At 46.5% G+C, this 18,684-nt stretch overlaps 1 protein-coding gene across 3 annotated transcripts in view; it reads right to left on the bottom strand.

The window, feature by feature from the left end:
* Nucleotides 1-18,684, bottom strand: part of LOC143010229 (diacylglycerol kinase eta) — a 42,271-nt gene continuing 23,587 nt past the window's right edge. Inside the window, exons 1-29 of one of the 3 annotated variants that reach the window (XM_076162448.1) lie at nt 18,171-18,656; nt 14,898-15,008; nt 14,713-14,793; nt 14,456-14,560; nt 13,276-13,408; nt 12,243-12,349; nt 12,019-12,144; nt 11,544-11,646; nt 11,038-11,212; nt 10,828-10,936; nt 10,415-10,554; nt 9,171-9,255; nt 8,807-8,898; nt 7,890-7,989; nt 6,730-6,795; nt 5,682-5,853; nt 5,463-5,561; nt 5,271-5,355; nt 5,083-5,190; nt 4,887-4,983; nt 4,689-4,796; nt 4,477-4,590; nt 4,250-4,384; nt 3,686-3,849; nt 3,257-3,371; nt 2,931-3,020; nt 2,745-2,858; nt 2,235-2,358; nt 1-2,118 (exon numbers count right to left, since the gene is read on the bottom strand). In XM_076162448.1, the coding sequence (XP_076018563.1) occupies nt 2,066-2,118; nt 2,235-2,358; nt 2,745-2,858; nt 2,931-3,020; nt 3,257-3,371; nt 3,686-3,849; nt 4,250-4,384; nt 4,477-4,590; nt 4,689-4,796; nt 4,887-4,983; nt 5,083-5,190; nt 5,271-5,355; nt 5,463-5,561; nt 5,682-5,853; nt 6,730-6,795; nt 7,890-7,989; nt 8,807-8,898; nt 9,171-9,255; nt 10,415-10,554; nt 10,828-10,936; nt 11,038-11,212; nt 11,544-11,646; nt 12,019-12,144; nt 12,243-12,349; nt 13,276-13,408; nt 14,456-14,560; nt 14,713-14,793; nt 14,898-15,008; nt 18,171-18,320 (3,261 nt within the window). In that variant the 5' untranslated portion in view covers nt 18,321-18,656 and the 3' untranslated portion in view covers nt 1-2,065. Of the gene's footprint in view, nt 2,119-2,234; nt 2,359-2,744; nt 2,859-2,930; nt 3,021-3,256; nt 3,372-3,685; nt 3,850-4,249; nt 4,385-4,476; nt 4,591-4,688; nt 4,797-4,886; nt 4,984-5,082; nt 5,191-5,270; nt 5,356-5,462; nt 5,562-5,681; nt 5,854-6,729; nt 6,796-7,889; nt 7,990-8,806; nt 8,899-9,170; nt 9,256-10,414; nt 10,555-10,827; nt 10,937-11,037; nt 11,213-11,543; nt 11,647-12,018; nt 12,145-12,242; nt 12,350-13,275; nt 13,409-14,455; nt 14,561-14,712; nt 14,794-14,897; nt 15,009-18,170; nt 18,657-18,684 lie in introns of those variants that run through there. The other 2 variants (XM_076162447.1, XM_076162446.1) reach the window with 2 other exon arrangements.

Genomic DNA, 18,684 nt, shown 5'->3' on the forward strand with positions numbered 1-18,684 from the left:
ACTCGTCAATGTACATTTTGTTATAAATTAAAGAGAGATTTCAATCAATATAAACAAAACAAACACTCAAAACCTTTAGAACACACACGCACACACACAACTGTTCCCCGTTAGGTACGCGTCTTTGTAAAGTGCAAGGCAAGATACAGTAAACTCTGAAATGTATGACGTACGGCAAGTTTTGCATCATACACTCACCATACACACACACACACACACACACTCACACACACACATGCACACTTTTAAATTTCTCACAAACCACTACACTCGGTACAAACTTGGCACAACACCACTAAAGCCTCTAAGGTGTAGAGCATAAAGCCGGCACACAATGGATACAGTAGCACAATCCTACCAGAGCCCAACATCTAGAACATCTCCAGAACGCCTCACGGTTCATCTGCCCCGCAAAGAGTTCAGTTAGTTCGGGAAAAGGGGAAAACATAAATAAAAAATTAGGAAAAATTGGTGTGGAAAAATGCATTGAAATAATAGTCAAGTACATTTACATGCACTTGAAAACATTGATTATACTGCGATTAAGGCGGTAGATAGTTTGTATTTTCAAACGTTGTGTGTTCTGTAACAGGCCAAGGTTACACGACATCGTTGCGGTGTGTGAATGTCTTCATTGTTGCGTTTCTGTGCGTGTTTAGCCTTAATCACAGCAAGAGCAAATACTCGGAGTACACAGTGCATGTAAACCACCTGACTGAATAGACGCCATTGTTGTCTCTTCTAGGTGTGTTTGATTTATGCCAATTTGTATCCCATTTTGCGCAAAACTTGGAAAACCTTTCACCATCTTGGTCAGATCAGAGTGTAATGGTGAAAGATGGGCGGAGCTTACTTGGATAAAGAAAGTAAACAATGAACTATTTTTAATTATTTATGAATATTTGTGTGTTATCTCAGTTTGAAGTATATTTTCCTCTAAATTGCATCTTGAATCGTCTGAAGCAGTAATCTCCACCCGGTACATCAATGTGTTAGAAACAAACCCCAAATTGACTCACAAAAGGTGAAGCAGCGCAATTAAAAAATCTGATCCACCGACGAGGCAAAAATAATCAAATCACCGCCGATTCTTTAGAACGCTATAATCAATACAATCGTTTCTATGGCGAATCAGATGGAATGTTTTCTAACTGCGTGGTTTAATCTGCTGAAACGAACAAAAAGGCATAAAAATCGAAATTATTTGCTTTAATGGCGCATTTGTTTTGCTCAAAACACCAAATTGGAGATGAAATGTCTCGTCAGTAAGGACAGTAGCAGTAGCAGTAGCATAGCGTAGCCTCGGACCAGGCTAGTCGCACGACGGGCCTATTGAGAACCACAACAGTAGACCTTTTGTAAAATTGTGATTTATAATTACATCGTCGTTATTCACAAGTTAATACAAGTCACACAAATACATTCCTCGGCATATATATATATATATATTTTTTGCAACATTTAAAGATATTCATCAGGTCCAGCAGACGAGATGGTTGAGATGTTTGAGTTTGTTCATTTTGCCGTGATTTGTCGTTGCCCTTGTTCTCATGGCGATGGCGACGAGAAATAAATACTCCTAGACAGTCACGAGAGAAATCAATAAAATGGTTAAAGATCGTGTGTGTGTGGGTGTGCGTACGTGGGGGAGGGGATGAGAGATGGTAACGTCCTCTTTGAGTTTGGATGTAAAACAAGATGGCTGCACTCGACATGCAAGGAGAGCACCACGTAATCACATTTCACTGTCGCTAAGAAACTACCGTCATTCCACGACTCTCGTCAGTCCGCTTCAGCTGCAAGCTGTGAGGCCGCTTCTTCCCGACTCAGGCAGGTGAGCACAACCAAAAGCAGAACGGCGACAACGATGCGACGCAAAGCCGCTCCTCCCAAACATCGGCGTCGCAAGTTTAAAACAAAAAGGAGGAGAGGACGGCGTAAAGGTTGGGAAGATGGTTTCCTCTTCTCCTGCTTATGCCCGTCCCGCCAGTGAGCACCTTGCCTCACCTCTAGTTGTCGTGGTAACGAGGGATGAGGCGGTTTTGAAAGAAGTTGGTGCGCATCTTTAATTGCCCGAGGAATCTGCCTCACCAGCACCACCTTTGATATCCCAAGATCCTGCAGGAGAGAGAGAACATGACACGTGAGCTTACAAATCTGTGTGTGTGTGTGTGTGTGAAGTAGTTGTATTAGTGTGCGGGACTACTTAGCGTCAGAATGTATGGACATCTCACCTGAGATAGAGCTGTTGGATTTCTGCTTGTGGAGCTTCTCCCTGTCCTTCTTCACCTTGGGGATGATCTTCAGCTTCATGCTGCTGCTGCTGCTGCTGCTCTTACTGCTGCCTCGCACAGACTCCTGTCAGAGGAGCAAAGGATCATGGGTAAAAGGGTGGCTGGATAAGGAGGTTCATGGTGTCCTGTTTTGAGGCAGGAGTTGTACAGCTTGTGGCCGTTGTACTGGTACAGAGGCTGCTGGAGCAGGAAACTGAACTTGTTTTTGTAATTGAGAAACTGCCAAATTCAAGGAAGTTGTTTGTTTTCATTAGAAGTTTGGGACTAATTTAACTTCATGCACCTAAATCAATCAGTGTGTCTGCCACGACTTCAATCCTGTGCTCGTTGAGACTGGCATTAGATCCCATTTGGAAGCTCTGACGCACTACTCGCCAGATGATCCTGCAGGCTTGTTCTATGACTCACACGGCCAAATGTGAGGGAAGCTTAAACTTGTGTCTCCCTCACCTCCTCAGAGCACTGCATCAGAGGACAGATCCAGTGGATGTCGTCTAGTTTGTGGAGCTCGGCGCTGAGGCTGTTCAGAGTCGTCCGCAGCTCCTCTTCCTCAAGAGAATCCACCTGAGGGGAGGAGGAGGAGGGTTAATGTGGCGCAATTGCAGCAACACAAACAATTGGGTGAAATTGCAGTACCATTAATCTCCCGTCCAGCAGCATCCTGGTCTCGGCCTGCAGGACTTTGCTGCTGTTGACAATTTCCACGGCTGTGCTGCGGCTCAGACACTGCAGACGCACACAGATCACACTCAGTGAAGGAAGTGGCCCACATCTTACTGATTCATGCGACTCATTTCATTTGCCTTCTTCAGGTGTTCTAGAGCCTTGGAACTTGAAGCTAAAGCTCATTTAGTAAAGAAATACCTAGTACATGACTGGACTGGGAAAGTCAACTGTCAGCCTGTAAACCTTTTGCTTAAAACCTGTCCTCCCCGTCTGTCCCCCGTCTAGTGTGTCCTTACCTCGGGGCTGGAGGGCTTGGAGGGGAAGGCCTCGGTGAGCACCAGGGCGGTGGCATTGACGGCGTGGGCCAGCTCCTGCTCCACCAGCTTGTGGGTCTTGGCTGCGTCGCGGATCCTGGAGGGGAGGAAGTAGAAGACAGGAGAGGGTTAAGCCCACTCGCAGATTATAAGATGACCATTTCATATCTACGTAGATACAAACATCATAGCAGTATTGTGGTAAAGTTTGTTCAACGCTAAATGATTGTCTGATCTTTTGAGAGGCTGTTGTAGTACCAAGAATGCAGATTGAACAAGACAATGGGTTAACATTCACTTTGTTTGGAGTGAGTGACATGGTTACAGTGAGGCCAATGTGCAGATAAATAGTTTAATGCAAAATTAGACTGCAAGTAAGGTTTTCTCTGCGGTAGGCCTATGACCTCTTACTTGGTGATCAGGGCGTCGGCCACGATGCCCAGCTGCTGCACCTGGGCGCACTCCTCCTCCGTCAGGTACTCCATGGACTGCTGGGAGTTGAGGCGGGGCCTGGCCGTGCGGTAGCTGTCGATCTTCCTCTTGTCCTCCCACGACTTCAGCGTGCTCTCAAAGGCCTGGTTGCCCAGAGACGGAGGAGACATTTACAAACGCAAGTGCGGCGCGTGAATTCTAACCTTTCAAAATAAGAGGGCGCTTCAGCTGGTACTTGAAAAATGAAAACACCTGAGTGAAGGTTGTGATTTGATTGATTTATTGTCGTGTTTTGGTGCCTTCATCATCTTGTCACAATTCTAGTGAATCATAGCCACGTTTTACGGTGAGATGATATTCTTCTCTCTCTCTCTCTCTGCTGCACTTAAAGGAAACCATGGAAACAAACCAAATACGCTTGGCTCAAGGGCTCTCAGCGGGATTGTGCGAACAATCACAGCAGTCATGAGTTTGATTTAAGAACGCTGAAGTGGACGACAAGACGGGCAGAAAAAAAAGCCTCAGTCTGACTTTCAGCCTCACCCGGTCTCTGGTAAGCATCTGCGCTCGGTTCTTGTGGACGATCTTCACCATGCCCGGCGGCTGGATCCAGGCCTCCCCGTCCACCTGGACCGGAACGCCCTCATCCCCCAAGATGGTGATCTTCACCTGGCGGCACTGAGGTGCGACAGGGAGAAGGAGCGGTGAGACGGTGCCCGCAAAACAAGCAAGAATGTCAGAGGTGTGCGGTCCATCAGCGTTTGAGTTACCTGTGCGATGCGGTGGTGCTGCAGGTTGATGACTCTGGACATGGCCATCTGCATGCTACCAAACACCGCCACCACCTCCAGCTTCTTATCGTCGAACGACGGCGCGCCAAAGTTCTGAACACGCGTAGGAGTGAGAGAGTGTAAGTGAAGAGCTCTCACATCAAACGCTCTGGAGATCAAGTTGATGGATCACAGAGTGTCACTGCACTCACATTATCCTCCTTGGTGCCTCCCCAGAAATTGATCCCGCCTGCATAGCTGGGAATGTTGAGCACTGCCAGACCCTGGAGACTTGGCAGAGACATGGGAACCCCATCACACTGGAGAGAGAGAGAGAGAGAGAGAGTCATGATAGAGGGAGGGAGGGAGGGAGGTAGAGGGAGTAAGGAGTGGGTGAAGCTGTGTCTCACCTCCAGCTGGACCCTCTGCTCCAGGTTCTTGTAGGTCTTCTGGACGAGCTCCTTGGTCCCCAGCACTCCGTACCACATCATGTTTTTGGTGCGACTGCTGCAGGAGGAAATGAGAACAAAATGCTCTGATGTCTCTCATGTCTTATGCTGCCTTTTCTGTACAATTGTCTCTGCATGTCTCAGTATGCCCTCATACCTGCATTTCTTGGGGTGTTCATCTCTCTTGTTGTTGAACTCGAGGGAGATCTTTGCGTCCAGGCCGATGCCAAAGTAGTTGTTCATCACGCACCTCTCTGTACATTGCCTACAGATGGACAGGTGAAGGTTACCACACAGCTGATGAGACGAGCATAACCCTGGTTTGTGAGGGACATGTGGACTTACACCGAGTCCTCGCTGAAGGTGACGACGTTCAGGCTCTCCTGCTTCTCCAGGACGATGGGGAAGGTGGGGCTTAGGTTTCCTTGACCTGGACAGAGGCATGATGGGTAAATGAAACTGTGTGTACAAAAAGAATCAAACAGACTGCACAGGCGTATGAGTCATCTGCATCTCTGCTGAGTAAAGTGCACCCACGTGGCTCGACATCCTTCATCTCCTCGCTGTTCTCTCTTTTTATGGAGGAAGAGGAGGACATCCTCTGGACCTGCGTGTGTCGGTTCTGTTCATCCACCACTGGGACAGAAGACGGAAGGACGGAAAAGTTTGGTTAGATAAAGCTTCAACTGTTTAATGCCCCCAGAATTTGTAGCCTCCAATAATCAATAATCACATGGATGAGCGGCTCAGTTGTACCTTTCTCGGCCTGCTCGATGATCTGCCTCAGCGCTTTCTTCAGGCTGTTTGCTCGGAGCATCAGCTGCTCTTTGGACTGGTACGTTTTACCCTCCGGACCCGGCTTGTCGCCGCCCTCTCCGGGGCCGGAGCCGCCGCCCTCCTGGCTGGGCACCGACCCTGCTGGCACCACCTGGACACGACAGGGAAACAAATGTTCTTGTTGTCGTTTCATCACTTTGTTCCCAGAGTACACACATTCATACTGTATAAAGGACCGGCACATTTCAGTTAAATAACCAATTTTCTGATTCTTCTTCCACGAGGATCTGTCTGCAGAATGGAGCATTATTCATCCCATTTTGTTATCCCTCCTTGTGGAGTTAAATAATGCCGACACATCCCCCCTCTTATTTCTTCTTTGGTTAATATTTATGAACAGACAAGAACGTCCATATTTCATTTAGCACATATGAAATATTTAGATACATCCAAGCTGCAAAATCTGTGCCATTCACCTTTTTGTTTTATGGAACAGGACTCTGACAGTTTATTCCTACTTTGAGAGCTGTATTGTTTTATTTAGAGAGACGACATCATTCTGCCAGACGGTGTCCAAAGGGAACACAGAGCAAACAACAGCATAGAGCTTGTTGCCTCTTAAACTCCTGAGAGGAAACTTAAGGCATCTGTAAAGTGATTTTATTTGCCGCCACAGTGATTTATAAAGGCGGCGGGGAGAAAATACTAAATAAATACTGTTACCGCGACGATAACAGAATCAGGGTGAGATTTAGAATTCCCTGCTGCTGGAACCACACACTTTCAGAAAGAGTAAAACTGCAACATCAAGTGTGTGTGATACTGGATCATTTTTATGCTGGATAAACTAGAGTTTACTCAAAGAACTCATACCTCCACCAAGGCCAAAATGTACTTAAATGTCCCATCAGTTCATTTCAATCTATCAGGGTGAATCTCTATCTGGGTTCATTGGAATTAATCACTTCCTGTTTAGTATCCAAGTTTGCCAGAGAGAGCTTACAAATATTGCGAATCCATTGTTTACCTGAGCTTCTGCTTCTTCGCTCAGGGCCTTGACGAGTGAATCCAGCTTCTCGTTCAGCAAAGCACACTAGGAGGGGAGAGAGAGAGAGAGAGAGAGGAATTATTTTATTGTTTCTGGTTCACTTGCTGTGATTCATACGTGAGCACGGTGAAGTGGAAAGTCCTTTGCCAAATCTCATTTCAGCATTGCAGAAACACGGGAATCGATACCGGCTCTTATTTGTCACGCGGCCCTCTTTTGTTTGCAGAAGCGACAAGAGAATTCCCCGTGGTGGGTCAATAAGCCATCACCTTATTTTAGAAAAAAAGTGGATAAGTGGGACGGAGCGCACTGAGCCTTTGCCAGCTTCTTTTTTTTGTTTCACAGGAAAGCCTTTTCTGTGAACCTGGCACACTGCTCTTCATCTCAGCTGGAGTTTCTCTACAGTCTCTAAACCCAAGATGATGTGATGCTACTCAGCTGAAGACGACAGCATTGAGGCGTGACTTAAACAACCTTTCTAACTCCTATACCTTTATGTTGACATAAGGCTGCATTTACATTCAGCACATTCACAATATCGATCAAGCTGTGGTTTCTCTGGCAGACCGCTGACAAAGACTGATGTACAATTAATGTTACGTTACTAGTACTTGTAAGTATTACGTCATTAAATGCACGTTACTCAGTCACACGGAGGAACACACAGAGCAGAGGGTTGCTTATTTGAGGTCGAGCCACTGTGCTGTTTATCAGATTTTATTTTGAAAGTTATTTTAGCACAATGTTGGTACTTATCACAGCACATGTAGTTCATTTGTGCTGTGTGAAATTGGTATGCTGCCGTACGTCAAACACAGCAACTCTACAGACTGTGGCGAGTCAAATTAACGCAAACAAATATCTCTGTGTAGCAGCAAACCCTTCCTGAGTTCAGTTCCTTCTTTAGCGTGCTTCCTCTTGTAGCATACGTATTTTCATCTTTACATTCAGGTCACAAATAATTGAATTCGTAGAAAACTGTAACGATGTCATTAAACCTTCAGCTATTCTTGCCTCTGTTTGAATACACACACACACACACACACACCTACACTGCCGCCTCGTTCCTGTTATACAAGCTCTTACATAACGTGCACATTTAACATACGCACACACACACACACCAAACAAACGCTCACCTTCCTGGCCATCGCGTCCGCCTCCTCCTTGTTCTCGGTGGCCCTCTCGTACGCCTTCCCCACCTCCGCCACAAAATCGTTCACTGTCCCGCACAGAAACCTGGCGGTGGAGAACAAAAGGAAAGAAACAAAGGGAGGTTGGGATGATTAATGTCCAAATTCGCTGATAAACAGAAAAGTCAGCATCGTGTGTTTTGATGCACATGGCCTCGCTGCGTCACCGCCTACTGAGCAGTCGGCCGCGTTGACGCTTTACTCACATCTACTGCGTTGCTGCCGTACAAGTCAGCAAAGAGTCACAAACACTGACAAAGTACTTCTGTTTCTCAAAATATTGCAGATTCCTCATTTGTCAAAGGTTCGTGGTCAAAAACTACTTGCATCGGTTTCAATTTACGAGCGGCGCTTTTGCCAGTTGGTTGTAATGGAAGGTACAACCAGCAGGGGGAGTGGAAGAACTGGACAAGGAACTAAAGTGGACAATAACGTCAATTTCTTTGCCCGGCGCTGTCGTGTTAAGACCAAATGTACGGTGTGGCTTGTTTAAAGTGGTGAAGGTGTCCAGGTGGCGGTCATAAAGACGTCTGATGGCCAGCCTGCTGATGTCCTAAGGCGGCGAGGAAGAAACTTTAAAACCCATTTCCATCTGATCCACTTACAGATGGTCGCACTGCCCTGGGTGTGTGTGTGTGTGTGTGTGCCTGTGTGTGCATCCTTAGGGAAGAGACTAAAGAAGGATTATCAATACCCACTGACTATACACTCACTCGCCCCCTCCCTTCCCTCATTGTCTCCCCCCTCTCTTCACCTCCTCTTCTCTTCCCTCTCTGGACTCATCTTTAAACGTTGCCCTCCCCCTCCCCGTCTCTGTCCGCAGTGCTACTGTACAGCACCGTCCAGGCATTCACCGCACGTACTTGGCAGAGGAAATAACGTCGCTGTGTTTGTCCGAGTCCAGGATCTTGGCGAGGTGGGAAGCAACGGAGTCTGCATACTGAGTGATGTGGACCTGAGGGGGGGGAGTGAAAGACAGACAGAGGGCGAGAGAGAGATGGACAGGTGGAGAGGGAGAGGGACACAGATGGACACAATGAGAGAAGAGACGGACAGAGAGCAAGCGAGACAGAGAGAGAGGGAGACAGAGAGAGTGTGAGTTTAACAAAACCCCTGGTATCTGAATGGATGACGACAGGGTTTCCTGTGTTCCTGTGTTCATGTCAGGCTCTTGTATGTTTAAATGCTTGATATGTTCTATTGTTTGGTATTAAAACAGCTTTTCACCTGCAAAGGAGAATCAAGGTTGTCGTCCTCCTTCACGAAGGGAGAGTGTTTGGTGGTGGGTACCTCGTACGTCATCACACTCCACCTGACGAGACACACACACACACACACACACACACACGGTGATGTCGAACAGCAGGAAATAAACTTTCTTATCGTCTGATGAGATCAGAGCCACAAGACGGTGAATCAGAGCGCCCAGCCTCCGCATCCTCTCGCTATCTGATGGCACCGCAGATACAAACTAAATTCCTTTATGCAATTCAGGCTGAGGACGAAAAAGTCAATCTAACATTTACAGAACGTCTAATTTCCAATTTCCTCTGCATTTTTTAATCGCCATTAACAGATCGACTCGCGTAGAAGACATTGCTTTCACTGAAACCGCTTGCTCAAAACAAGGAAGGAACTGTATGAGGAAGTGGCAGAGCTTTGCGTCCATATGAGGAAGAGCTTTCAGGTATGAGGAAGGCAATAGTGGCAGTTTGTAAACCTGATCCCTTTCCATACATATCTGAGGTGTGGTCATGTATGAATGCTCTTATTTCAGTGTGTGAGAGCAGAGCAGAGCATCATCTGATCTTCTGCTCGCCTTGGTGGGAAAAACATGACTGCAAGGCCTGCTGGGAAAGCCGGCGCATTGTGCACTCGGTTAAACACGGAAAAGTCTTGAAAGGCTTCAGTGTGACTGAGTCTATTTACGTTTCACATTCCAGCGGTCTGCCAACTTCAATCGGTTACCAGGCAACAGCTTATTTCCCGTGAATATCAATCTATGCTCAATCCTCTACAGGAGCAGCGTTTTTATTCTGTTTACCAGGAGCTAGAGATGAAGTGTTGGAGGATATTCAGGGAATTAACATCAGAACTCAGAACTCAGGCACTGACATTGTTTTGTAAGTTGTGGAAATATTTGGCTTTCACTTCTCTGGTCTATAGCCTGTAGAATGAATCCTTACAGATCTATGGAACTTGTGTTAAAGCCTCCTGTTAGTGTAAAAGCTCTTCTACATGAAACTACAATTTTATTAAGATACAAATATGTTAGCAGGTGCCTCATATATTTTCCTCTGACCTTCAAGCCTGACGCCTGTGGATTTTTTTGTGAATTTCTATCCTACAGTAACTTCTGGGTTCTCACATCCGCTGCGAGCTGCCAGCTTTGATGTCAGTGACCACATTCTGACGTGAATGACCTGAAAACAAACACATTAACGGGATAACTTGAGTGAACGCCGCCTCACCGATCGAGCATCTTGGTGGTGGCTCTCTCCAGTTTTTCCAGAATCTGAAGCAGCTGGGCGTCATCGTCGCAGAGGCCTCCCCAGCCCAGCACGCGGGCCAGGTCATTGCCCGTGCCCAGCGGCAGCACACCCAGCTGGCACTGCAGAGACAGGACATGGGAATGGAACTTTTTTTTCTCCCACAGACTAAAAAGGATCTTTGATAATCCTGATGCTCCTGCAGCACGACATTCATGATGGTAAACAAACTTTTCTGCAGTTACCTAACATGCCCTGAAATCATCTACTTCATTCCCTCCTCCTTTCACACACCGTTATATTCAGGAATTACATCATCTGTATTATATCACCGTCCCTTTCTCTCCTCCTCCGCCACCTCTCCAACCTCCTCCTCCTCATCATCACTTTTTTACCTGTTTGTGGAGGTCGAGTTTATCCAGCTCTGAGAGCACCCAGCCCACGCTGCCGTCTCCTCCACACACCAGGATGCGAAACGTCACAAACTTCTGGAAGAGACGCAGGCTGGAGAGGACAGAGTGGGAAGAAAGTTAACTCAGAAAACTTGTTCCTCTACAACAGCAGATGAGGAGGAGGAGGAGGAGGAGGAGCTGTGGCGTGCGTACCCCAGCTCTGGGCCTCCGTTCATTAGGTCGAACACTTGGGCCGGGTTGAGGAGCTGCTTGAACTTGCGCAGGAACTTCACGCCCTGGTTGTCCCCGCTTTTGGAGTTCACCAGGACCAGGAGGGGGCTGGAGCACGACGCAGAGGTGGCCTTCCAGAAGCCTGAGAAGATCATCTCTGAGTGAATTGGTGGATTTAGCAAAGTGTACAAGGAAATTTAAGCCATTGGATCCAACAGGTTCATTATCTATAAACTCTTAGAGGAACAAGAGAATCATCTATGTTTAGTGGTTTAACCCTTAGAGTATATAAGTGTCAGAACAGTTGTCTCAGTACAACACGTTGTTCAATCAGTGACTATTGTGTAAGAACAGGAATGATCAAAGGTCAGTCACCGTCAAGGATCCAAGTTGTTCAAGTGATAAGGTGACAAGGCTGCACTTTGAACCTAGTGTATGTGTCAAAGACGGTGTGTGTGAGTGTGTGTGTGTGTGTGTGTGTGTCTCACCATCTGAGTCGATGCTGTTAAGTGCCGTGGGAGGGATGATTGACACTCGACACTGACCCAGCGGACAGACCTTCCCCATTTGTTCTTTACAGTAGCTGTGCACCTACACACACACACACACATATTCATACACACACATACACAGTCAATCATCGTTTCCATCGTATCAATCGTTGTCCTATACGAGTGGAGGCAGAAAGGTCATTACAAGCCTCCGAAACACACCAAATGTCAGTTCTATAACCTTTGCAAATATCACTCTGTCTAATTTGTGTGTGTGTGTTTGAGTGCGTACATGTGTGTGGGTGTGTGCATTGGGATTTGGAATATAACTTGTGACCAACTAAGGGTTAAACACGTTTAGGCCAAACAGACTTCCAGAGTGATCTGATGGTTTTCACTAATCACCCAATTACTGAAGGAAATTTTATAAATACAAAAACACAAAAACAGGTAAATTCTGCATCAAACTCACGATGGTCTTGCACCAGAGGCAGCGCCAGTCCTGCAGCCGCCGCACGCTGCCGCAGTTCTTGTCACACACCACACACTTGGCGCTGACCGGCAGGTTCCCTTCCAGCCACTGGTGGGGCATGGACACCTGGGACGGGACAAACGTGGAAAAATGGAAAATATGAGACACGGTAATAAAGACTGATAGACAAATACTAATCTAAAGGAGAGGTGACGCTCACTCACCCCGTCCTCGTCCTCGATGATGTCGTTCCCGATTGAGGCCAGTGTGGTCCATTTGCAGCTGTTGGTGGAGCGCACGGCACAACGTTTGTGGGCCTTGAACTTACACACTGCAGAGGACGGACAGATGAAACACACAAATTAAAAACATAAAGTGACATAAACAACCTCAACTGATAACTCTGGAATTCAGTCGAGGCGTCACACTGTCAAAACCTTCCTTTTGTTATGTGCGCCTCTCCAGTATTGGATGAAAGTAAAGGATTGATAATAATGAAGATAGTCATGTTCTTATTTTCATTGAGGTCCATTCTGAAACTTTTGCAATGCCACCTCTTCTCTCCTTTACTGTGCAGACTGAGTGAAAACAGGTACTCTCCCAAAATGTTAATACTACAATACTACATGTGTACAAGTATTTGTCCTCACTGCAGTAAACATACACTTGAGCCATGATCGTGTCTATTACTTAGATTAGTGCCAATTTAGGTGCACATGTGAAAAGCACAACCTGATTTCTATTAATGTTATTTCATCCAATATTTGTTCATTGTCTGTAAAACAAGCAAGCAGGGTTGAAATGGCATCTAACTCGAAATTCAGATCATCAGGATTTTGGCGATAAGCTTTATAAGTACACCTAAAAAATTCTTATCTGAGGTGAGAATCCCATATTGGTGAATCCTCTTATTGGACAGCTAATATGCTGATTCTACTGCTGATAGTGGAGGCGAGAGCTTCACTGAGCATGTAATAAAACCTGCCTCAACCTGCCATAAGAACCATAAACCTGCTTCTTGACTTGATTTTAGAGTGCTGCAGTCTTAAACGCTAATGAGGAAATCCTCAAAACCGCCAACGGTAGCGTAAATGTTACAAAATATTATCTATCAGCAGCATTAATCCAAAAGCATTTGCCCTCAGAAATCCATATTGGCCAAATCTTCGGAGAAATGTGTCTTCATATAGGAGTCTGAAAGCAGCTCCAAGTGAGTTTCTTATGTATGTGGTTCTGTAGGCGAGACGCCGCACGTACCTTCGCAGGACAGGCCGTGGGAGGTGACGCCTGGCAGCGCCTCCCTGCAGACGTTGCAGAACGTGGGCCTGGCGTGGGAGCAGGCGTACCAGTTGTGCATCCCGGAGAAGTGCTCCATGTTGAACTGGCTGGCCTGAGGAGGGAGAAAACGTCAGCGTGCCGAATTCAACTGGTTTGGGTTTGTGGTGCAGAAGCACAGAAGCATCGGGGAAGGAGAAAAGGCACAGGATAGGACGGTGACTTTGAATTTCATGCTGAACTAAACAGAACGAGGAAATCAGGGAAGATGACAACTTCAACATGAGCCGTGAGACAAAAAGAATGGATGATGGGTATAAGATAAATGTATAACGTAAATGCTTCTTAAACAAAGCTGTCAATGGTCTATCACATCACTGATGGTCCAGCAGCTCTGCCTCAAGGATCCTAAGACATTACGAGGAGCATTGGGTTACAGGACCTCTTGGGTGTGTTATGGGTCTGCCCCCCTGTTCTCTACCCAGATGGCCGGGCCTGTACACACTCCTCCAAATCACTTTTGAAAGAGCTCGTAACAGCTAGAGACTGCGGAAGGGACGCGATCCAAAAAAACAAGGATGAATGTTGACAACAGGCTGAACTGCAGCGCCATGAATATTCATGTCGCCTCCCACGACAACAAAGACACCACCGCTGAAAATCTCACCAGCTGCGGCAACGCCATAGAAAGGAGTAAAGCCGGACAAGGAAGTCAAGTAAAGCAGAATGCCAACTGTATTAAGGCTAAGAGGAATCTCAGTGTCTCCAGCTTAAAAGCAGAGAGAATTCAGGCTCAGCTTACAGTCCTCAGCTCTTTATGGGCCATAAAAGCACAGCGTCTGATTTTATGACGGACATTAATCTGCTTGGAAAGAGCTGAAACAAGAGGCACATAAGGCAGAGAGGGGGAGAGACGGAGGGATGGAAGGGCGGAAAAGGCTGTTTGGCAAGTTTAGGGTGAACAAAAGATGAGAAGAAAGAAGAATTGAGGGTTTGTTCTCATCAGACAGCAAATAAAAGACGGAAGACACACGTCACTCTCTCAATGAGATTCTGTTAGATTTGCTTTGGGATCGTCCAATTTGCTGCTTTTCCATTCCATTTCACGAGGACGAGAGGTGCAAATTTAGAATCAATCAAAGAGGAGATGAAGAAGGCTCACCTCGTAGGTTTCCCATTTCTGGACGGATTTGAGAGCAGTGATCCAGTCCTCCATCTCCTTCCTGCTCTCGGCACACAACATCAACTTGCGGAACGGAGTGATCACCTACGAGACAAAGAGAAGAAGAGAATGGAACTTGAGCACAGGAGGCAAAACTGAATCTGCACACCATTTAATCATCTGGTATTACAATCAGAGCAAAAGTTATGAATTTGAAGGCTATAATCCACATTTTTGAGAGCCGTTCCGCCGTTTACCGTGAAGCTGTTGTTGATGTTCTTGGTGCTCGTCTCAGCCACGCTGGCATCCGATAGGTCCACCTCGTCGAATATAAGAGACTGGTGGGAAAACCGGACAAAACATATTAATATCAGGTCCTGTGGACTTATTCACCTACAGTACATGATGATGGAACAAGCAACTACATGTCATGTTGCGATACCTTGGAGTCTTTGGCATAGTAGAGGGTCCTCCCTCTTAATTTGAAGTACCTCCTTTTCCATCTCTGGAAGGAGCTGGTCTGCTTTAACAGGATGCCCTCCTTCACACTTTTCTATTAGGAGAAAAAGAGGAGTCATTGGTTGGTTAAACATAGCTCCCTTAAAAAACAAGTCCGATGACAAGGTTGTTGTTCTTCTAGAATGTATTTGCAATGTAACTGTTCATTGAATTTACTTGTGTGCACTACTTAAGTATCAGCACTGAAAAATCCTGCCTTTTCTTCTATCACTCCGCTGTGTAATCATATAGAAACAGGTTAGAAGAAGCAACTGTGATTCCAATTCTAACACTTGGATTTTCTCCCCTTCCATGTCTCCAGAAAGCGTTGTCATGGAAGATAGCGTTAGCTCAGCGATAAGACCAGAGGCGAAGTCTTTCACTGCGTTTGTGTCTGCGACTGCGCTGAGGTGCAACCATCCGCGGCCGCCTGAAGATTACTAACACGGGCCAAGCGCCTGATTCGATCTGATCCCATGAATCTGCGGTGCTGACAGTCCACACACTCCAACACACTCCAGATTTTATTGTATTGACTTTTATCTTCCTGTGCTTATCATACCCCCCCTCCCCTCCGCTTCTAATTATGAGTACATGCCCTGGGAGGACAGAATGCACCATGGGTAATCAATTTGAGATAGGACGTTGGGGTCGCCATGGAGATCCTCATTCCTCCCATGAGAAGACACCGGCCTTTGCGACAGACTATGCCACGTGCACACATGCATACGTTATCCTAGTACTCCGATCACGTTACTAATGGCTGCCTCAATACCTGCACATTTATCACCTAGCAACATTCCTGCACGAGTTGCCTAGGCAACTTTCACTGGGTTCCGTCTTCATGACAAGCCTGTGACATCCCCACAGGGACATGTGGGTGTGTGTGCATCAGCCTGTATATTCGTGGAATGAGTCAATCTCTGCAACAGTAATGGCTGCAAGAGTTTGGCTAAAACAACAACAACAGCAACAATGCACTCAGACGTGTTGATGGACAGAAACATGAACACGCCAGCGGACAATCTTTGTAACATCCCCCGCATCCTCAATTCAAGCACACCCGCTGATGGCTAACCCTAACACCCCAGATCCTGTCCTCAAGGAGACATCAGGTTACTTGGCAACACAAGGTGACGCAAACTAAGACCTGTCCCCCGTCATGCCAATGTGATGAACCCCGGCCATGTTATAAGGGCCAGCTCTCCCTCTCTCTCAACCTCTTTCACTGGTGTCCATTTCGCTCTCTTGGTAGTAAGGGCCTTGTCACGGCCACGGCGGGCTTAATGTGTTCTTCCTTTTGTGTGATTTTTACAAGATCTCTAGAGGAAACATGATGACAGACGATGCCTTTGAGGAGTAAGACTGAAGGAGAAAACAACACACCGGCCAGAAGATGTAAAGGTCTCTATCGAACCAAACCATCTGACACGTCCGCGATAACGGAGTGGTGCAACACCCAAGGCTCCACCAATCAGGCTTATCTGCCGTTGCCACAGCAATGCCGCCGGGAGCCGTCAGTCAAAGAAGCAGACCCAAGCCTTTTTGTTTGACAAAAGCTGATAAGGACACAGTGAAAGGAAATGGTTTCAGTTTCAGGATGTTGCAAAGTAGGCATTAAAAGGCTGTGGCTTTATTATCATGTTGCCTCACTGGCAGGTTGCTGGTTCAAATTCCGAGAACAGGGACATCAACAGAACAGGCAGCCTTATCTAGGGTGCGTACACGGCTTTGTATAACACGATGTACCTCAGGTCTGAGCAGCTCAAACCCGAGCTTCCGGAACTTAGGAGAGTTCACCTTCCCTGGAGTCGGTATGAAATGAAGGATAGATCCTGAGGAGATTCCCACCGTCTAACACACGACACATCTAAAACCTATAACCAATACAGTTGTTATTCAGAGGCCAGTGTCAAACATTTTACGACTTCCATTTCTAAGTACTCCAGGAGTTCTGTACTGTACTGACTGGTTAATTATTATCTGTCCTTGCAGTAGGACCTCTGACCTCTTGGCAACACTCCCTGCTCCTAGTACCTTGCCTGCTTACATGAGACGTATCACTCAAGTGTTATCATCATGGCTGTGCTGGCAGCCTCGTGTTTTCTACATACGGACACACAATCACCACATTAGGTGCAGAGCAAGGTCAGAATAAGCACCATTTCTGTTTAATCATGCTTCCTCCTCTCCTCTCCTCATCATTTCTTTTCTTCTTCTCCTGGGTTTGTCTTACTTCTTTGTCTCCTCCCCTCATTTCACTTCATTCTCTCCCCCCTCCTTTCATCCTTATTTTGTTTCCTTTCCTCCTCATTTTGTGTTTTTTCCTCCTCCCCTCTACTGCATGTGTGTCCCCACTCAGGTCCTCTGGCTCTTTTCCTCTCCTCTCCTCTCACTCTTCCTCTTCTCCTCGTTTTGTTTCACGGGGTGATGTTGTCAGACAGATCGGTGTATTCATTAGAGCGGGACTAATTACATCACAACAATCACACCCAGTAGGCTTGGTGTGTGTGTGTATGTGTGTACACATACACACACACTTTGAAGTGGATATGCACATAAGGGCACATCAACACAAATGCTTACTCATCTGCAAAATGCACACAGAGTCAAACAGAGCTCTACACACACCCGTCACACTTGTTCACACACACAATCAGCAGAATTCCATTAATTTCCTGCAGAGTTTTGATTCATGAATAATTTGTTCCAGTAACTGAATTTCCAAAGATCTCAACTGCTGATATTTCCAGTCACCTGGCGAACCACCAGGGGGCGCTTCCAGTAGCACCACTGGGACCCGTCACACAGTCTGAGAACCACCAGCATCAGGCACATTAGGAGGTATTTGTCGTAAGGTTTCCTAAAAGCTGAGGAGATTATGTTCATGATCTTGTCTGTCTTTTTATTTATTAATTCATTGATTTCTTTCCAACTTAAGCCATGAAATGAAACAAATGTACAACAATCAGAAGACGGAGTTTTTACACGTGAACAAGAACGTGTTGATACAAGTGCAGCCTTTGGATCAAAATGAAAAAATAAACCAAAAGTATTCAGAATAAACCAGATGACAAGTGTGAACGTGACTGGGATCCTAATGGAGTCCTAATCAATCACATTAAGTGGATGGACCTGGAAAGTGAACGGCAAATATCTTCCAAGGGCTACAACATGCCGGTGACACTTTCAGACATATACACAAACACACACTGACCTCTCCACCCAGTCTGCTATCTTGTGATTTCTCACTGTGGCTGGACTCCAGGCGGTCCTCGTGGCTGAGCTGGCTGCCGTCCGCCCCCCCCTCATAGCCAAACAGCAGTGGCACCAGGCAGCACCCGCTGGGCCGACACAACCTCGGCATGGCGGCAACCTGACGTTCCTCGCCGGCTACGCTAACGGCACTTTAATCCAGACTGAAGGAAGCGTGTCAGAGGTGCCTGGGAGTGGAGAGTGAGTTGTTCTCCACTGCCTATTCCCCTTTCTGACGTTGTTTGTTCTCTTTTCTGCCCATCTTTATCTCCCTATAAAAACACTTCCCCCTCTCTCTCTCTCTCTTCCTGCGTCTGTAGACAATCCGCCATTTATCTGTCACTCTTGTTCTCTTCTTCACTTTTCACAACTCTCTCTCTCGTTACACACCAGGAGTTCCTCAAACAATACACAGCAACTTCCTTTCCCAAACTTCCCTGGTCAGGTAGCTCCGCCCACTCAGGTGTGATTTGCAA

The sequence above is a fragment of the Genypterus blacodes genome, unplaced genomic scaffold (genome assembly GCF_046128005.1).
Source record: "Genypterus blacodes isolate CSIRO-AG114 ecotype Tasmania unplaced genomic scaffold, CSIRO-AGI_Gbla_v1 ptg000122l_1, whole genome shotgun sequence".
In the NCBI taxonomy this organism is placed as follows: domain Eukaryota; kingdom Metazoa; phylum Chordata; class Actinopteri; order Ophidiiformes; family Ophidiidae; genus Genypterus; species Genypterus blacodes.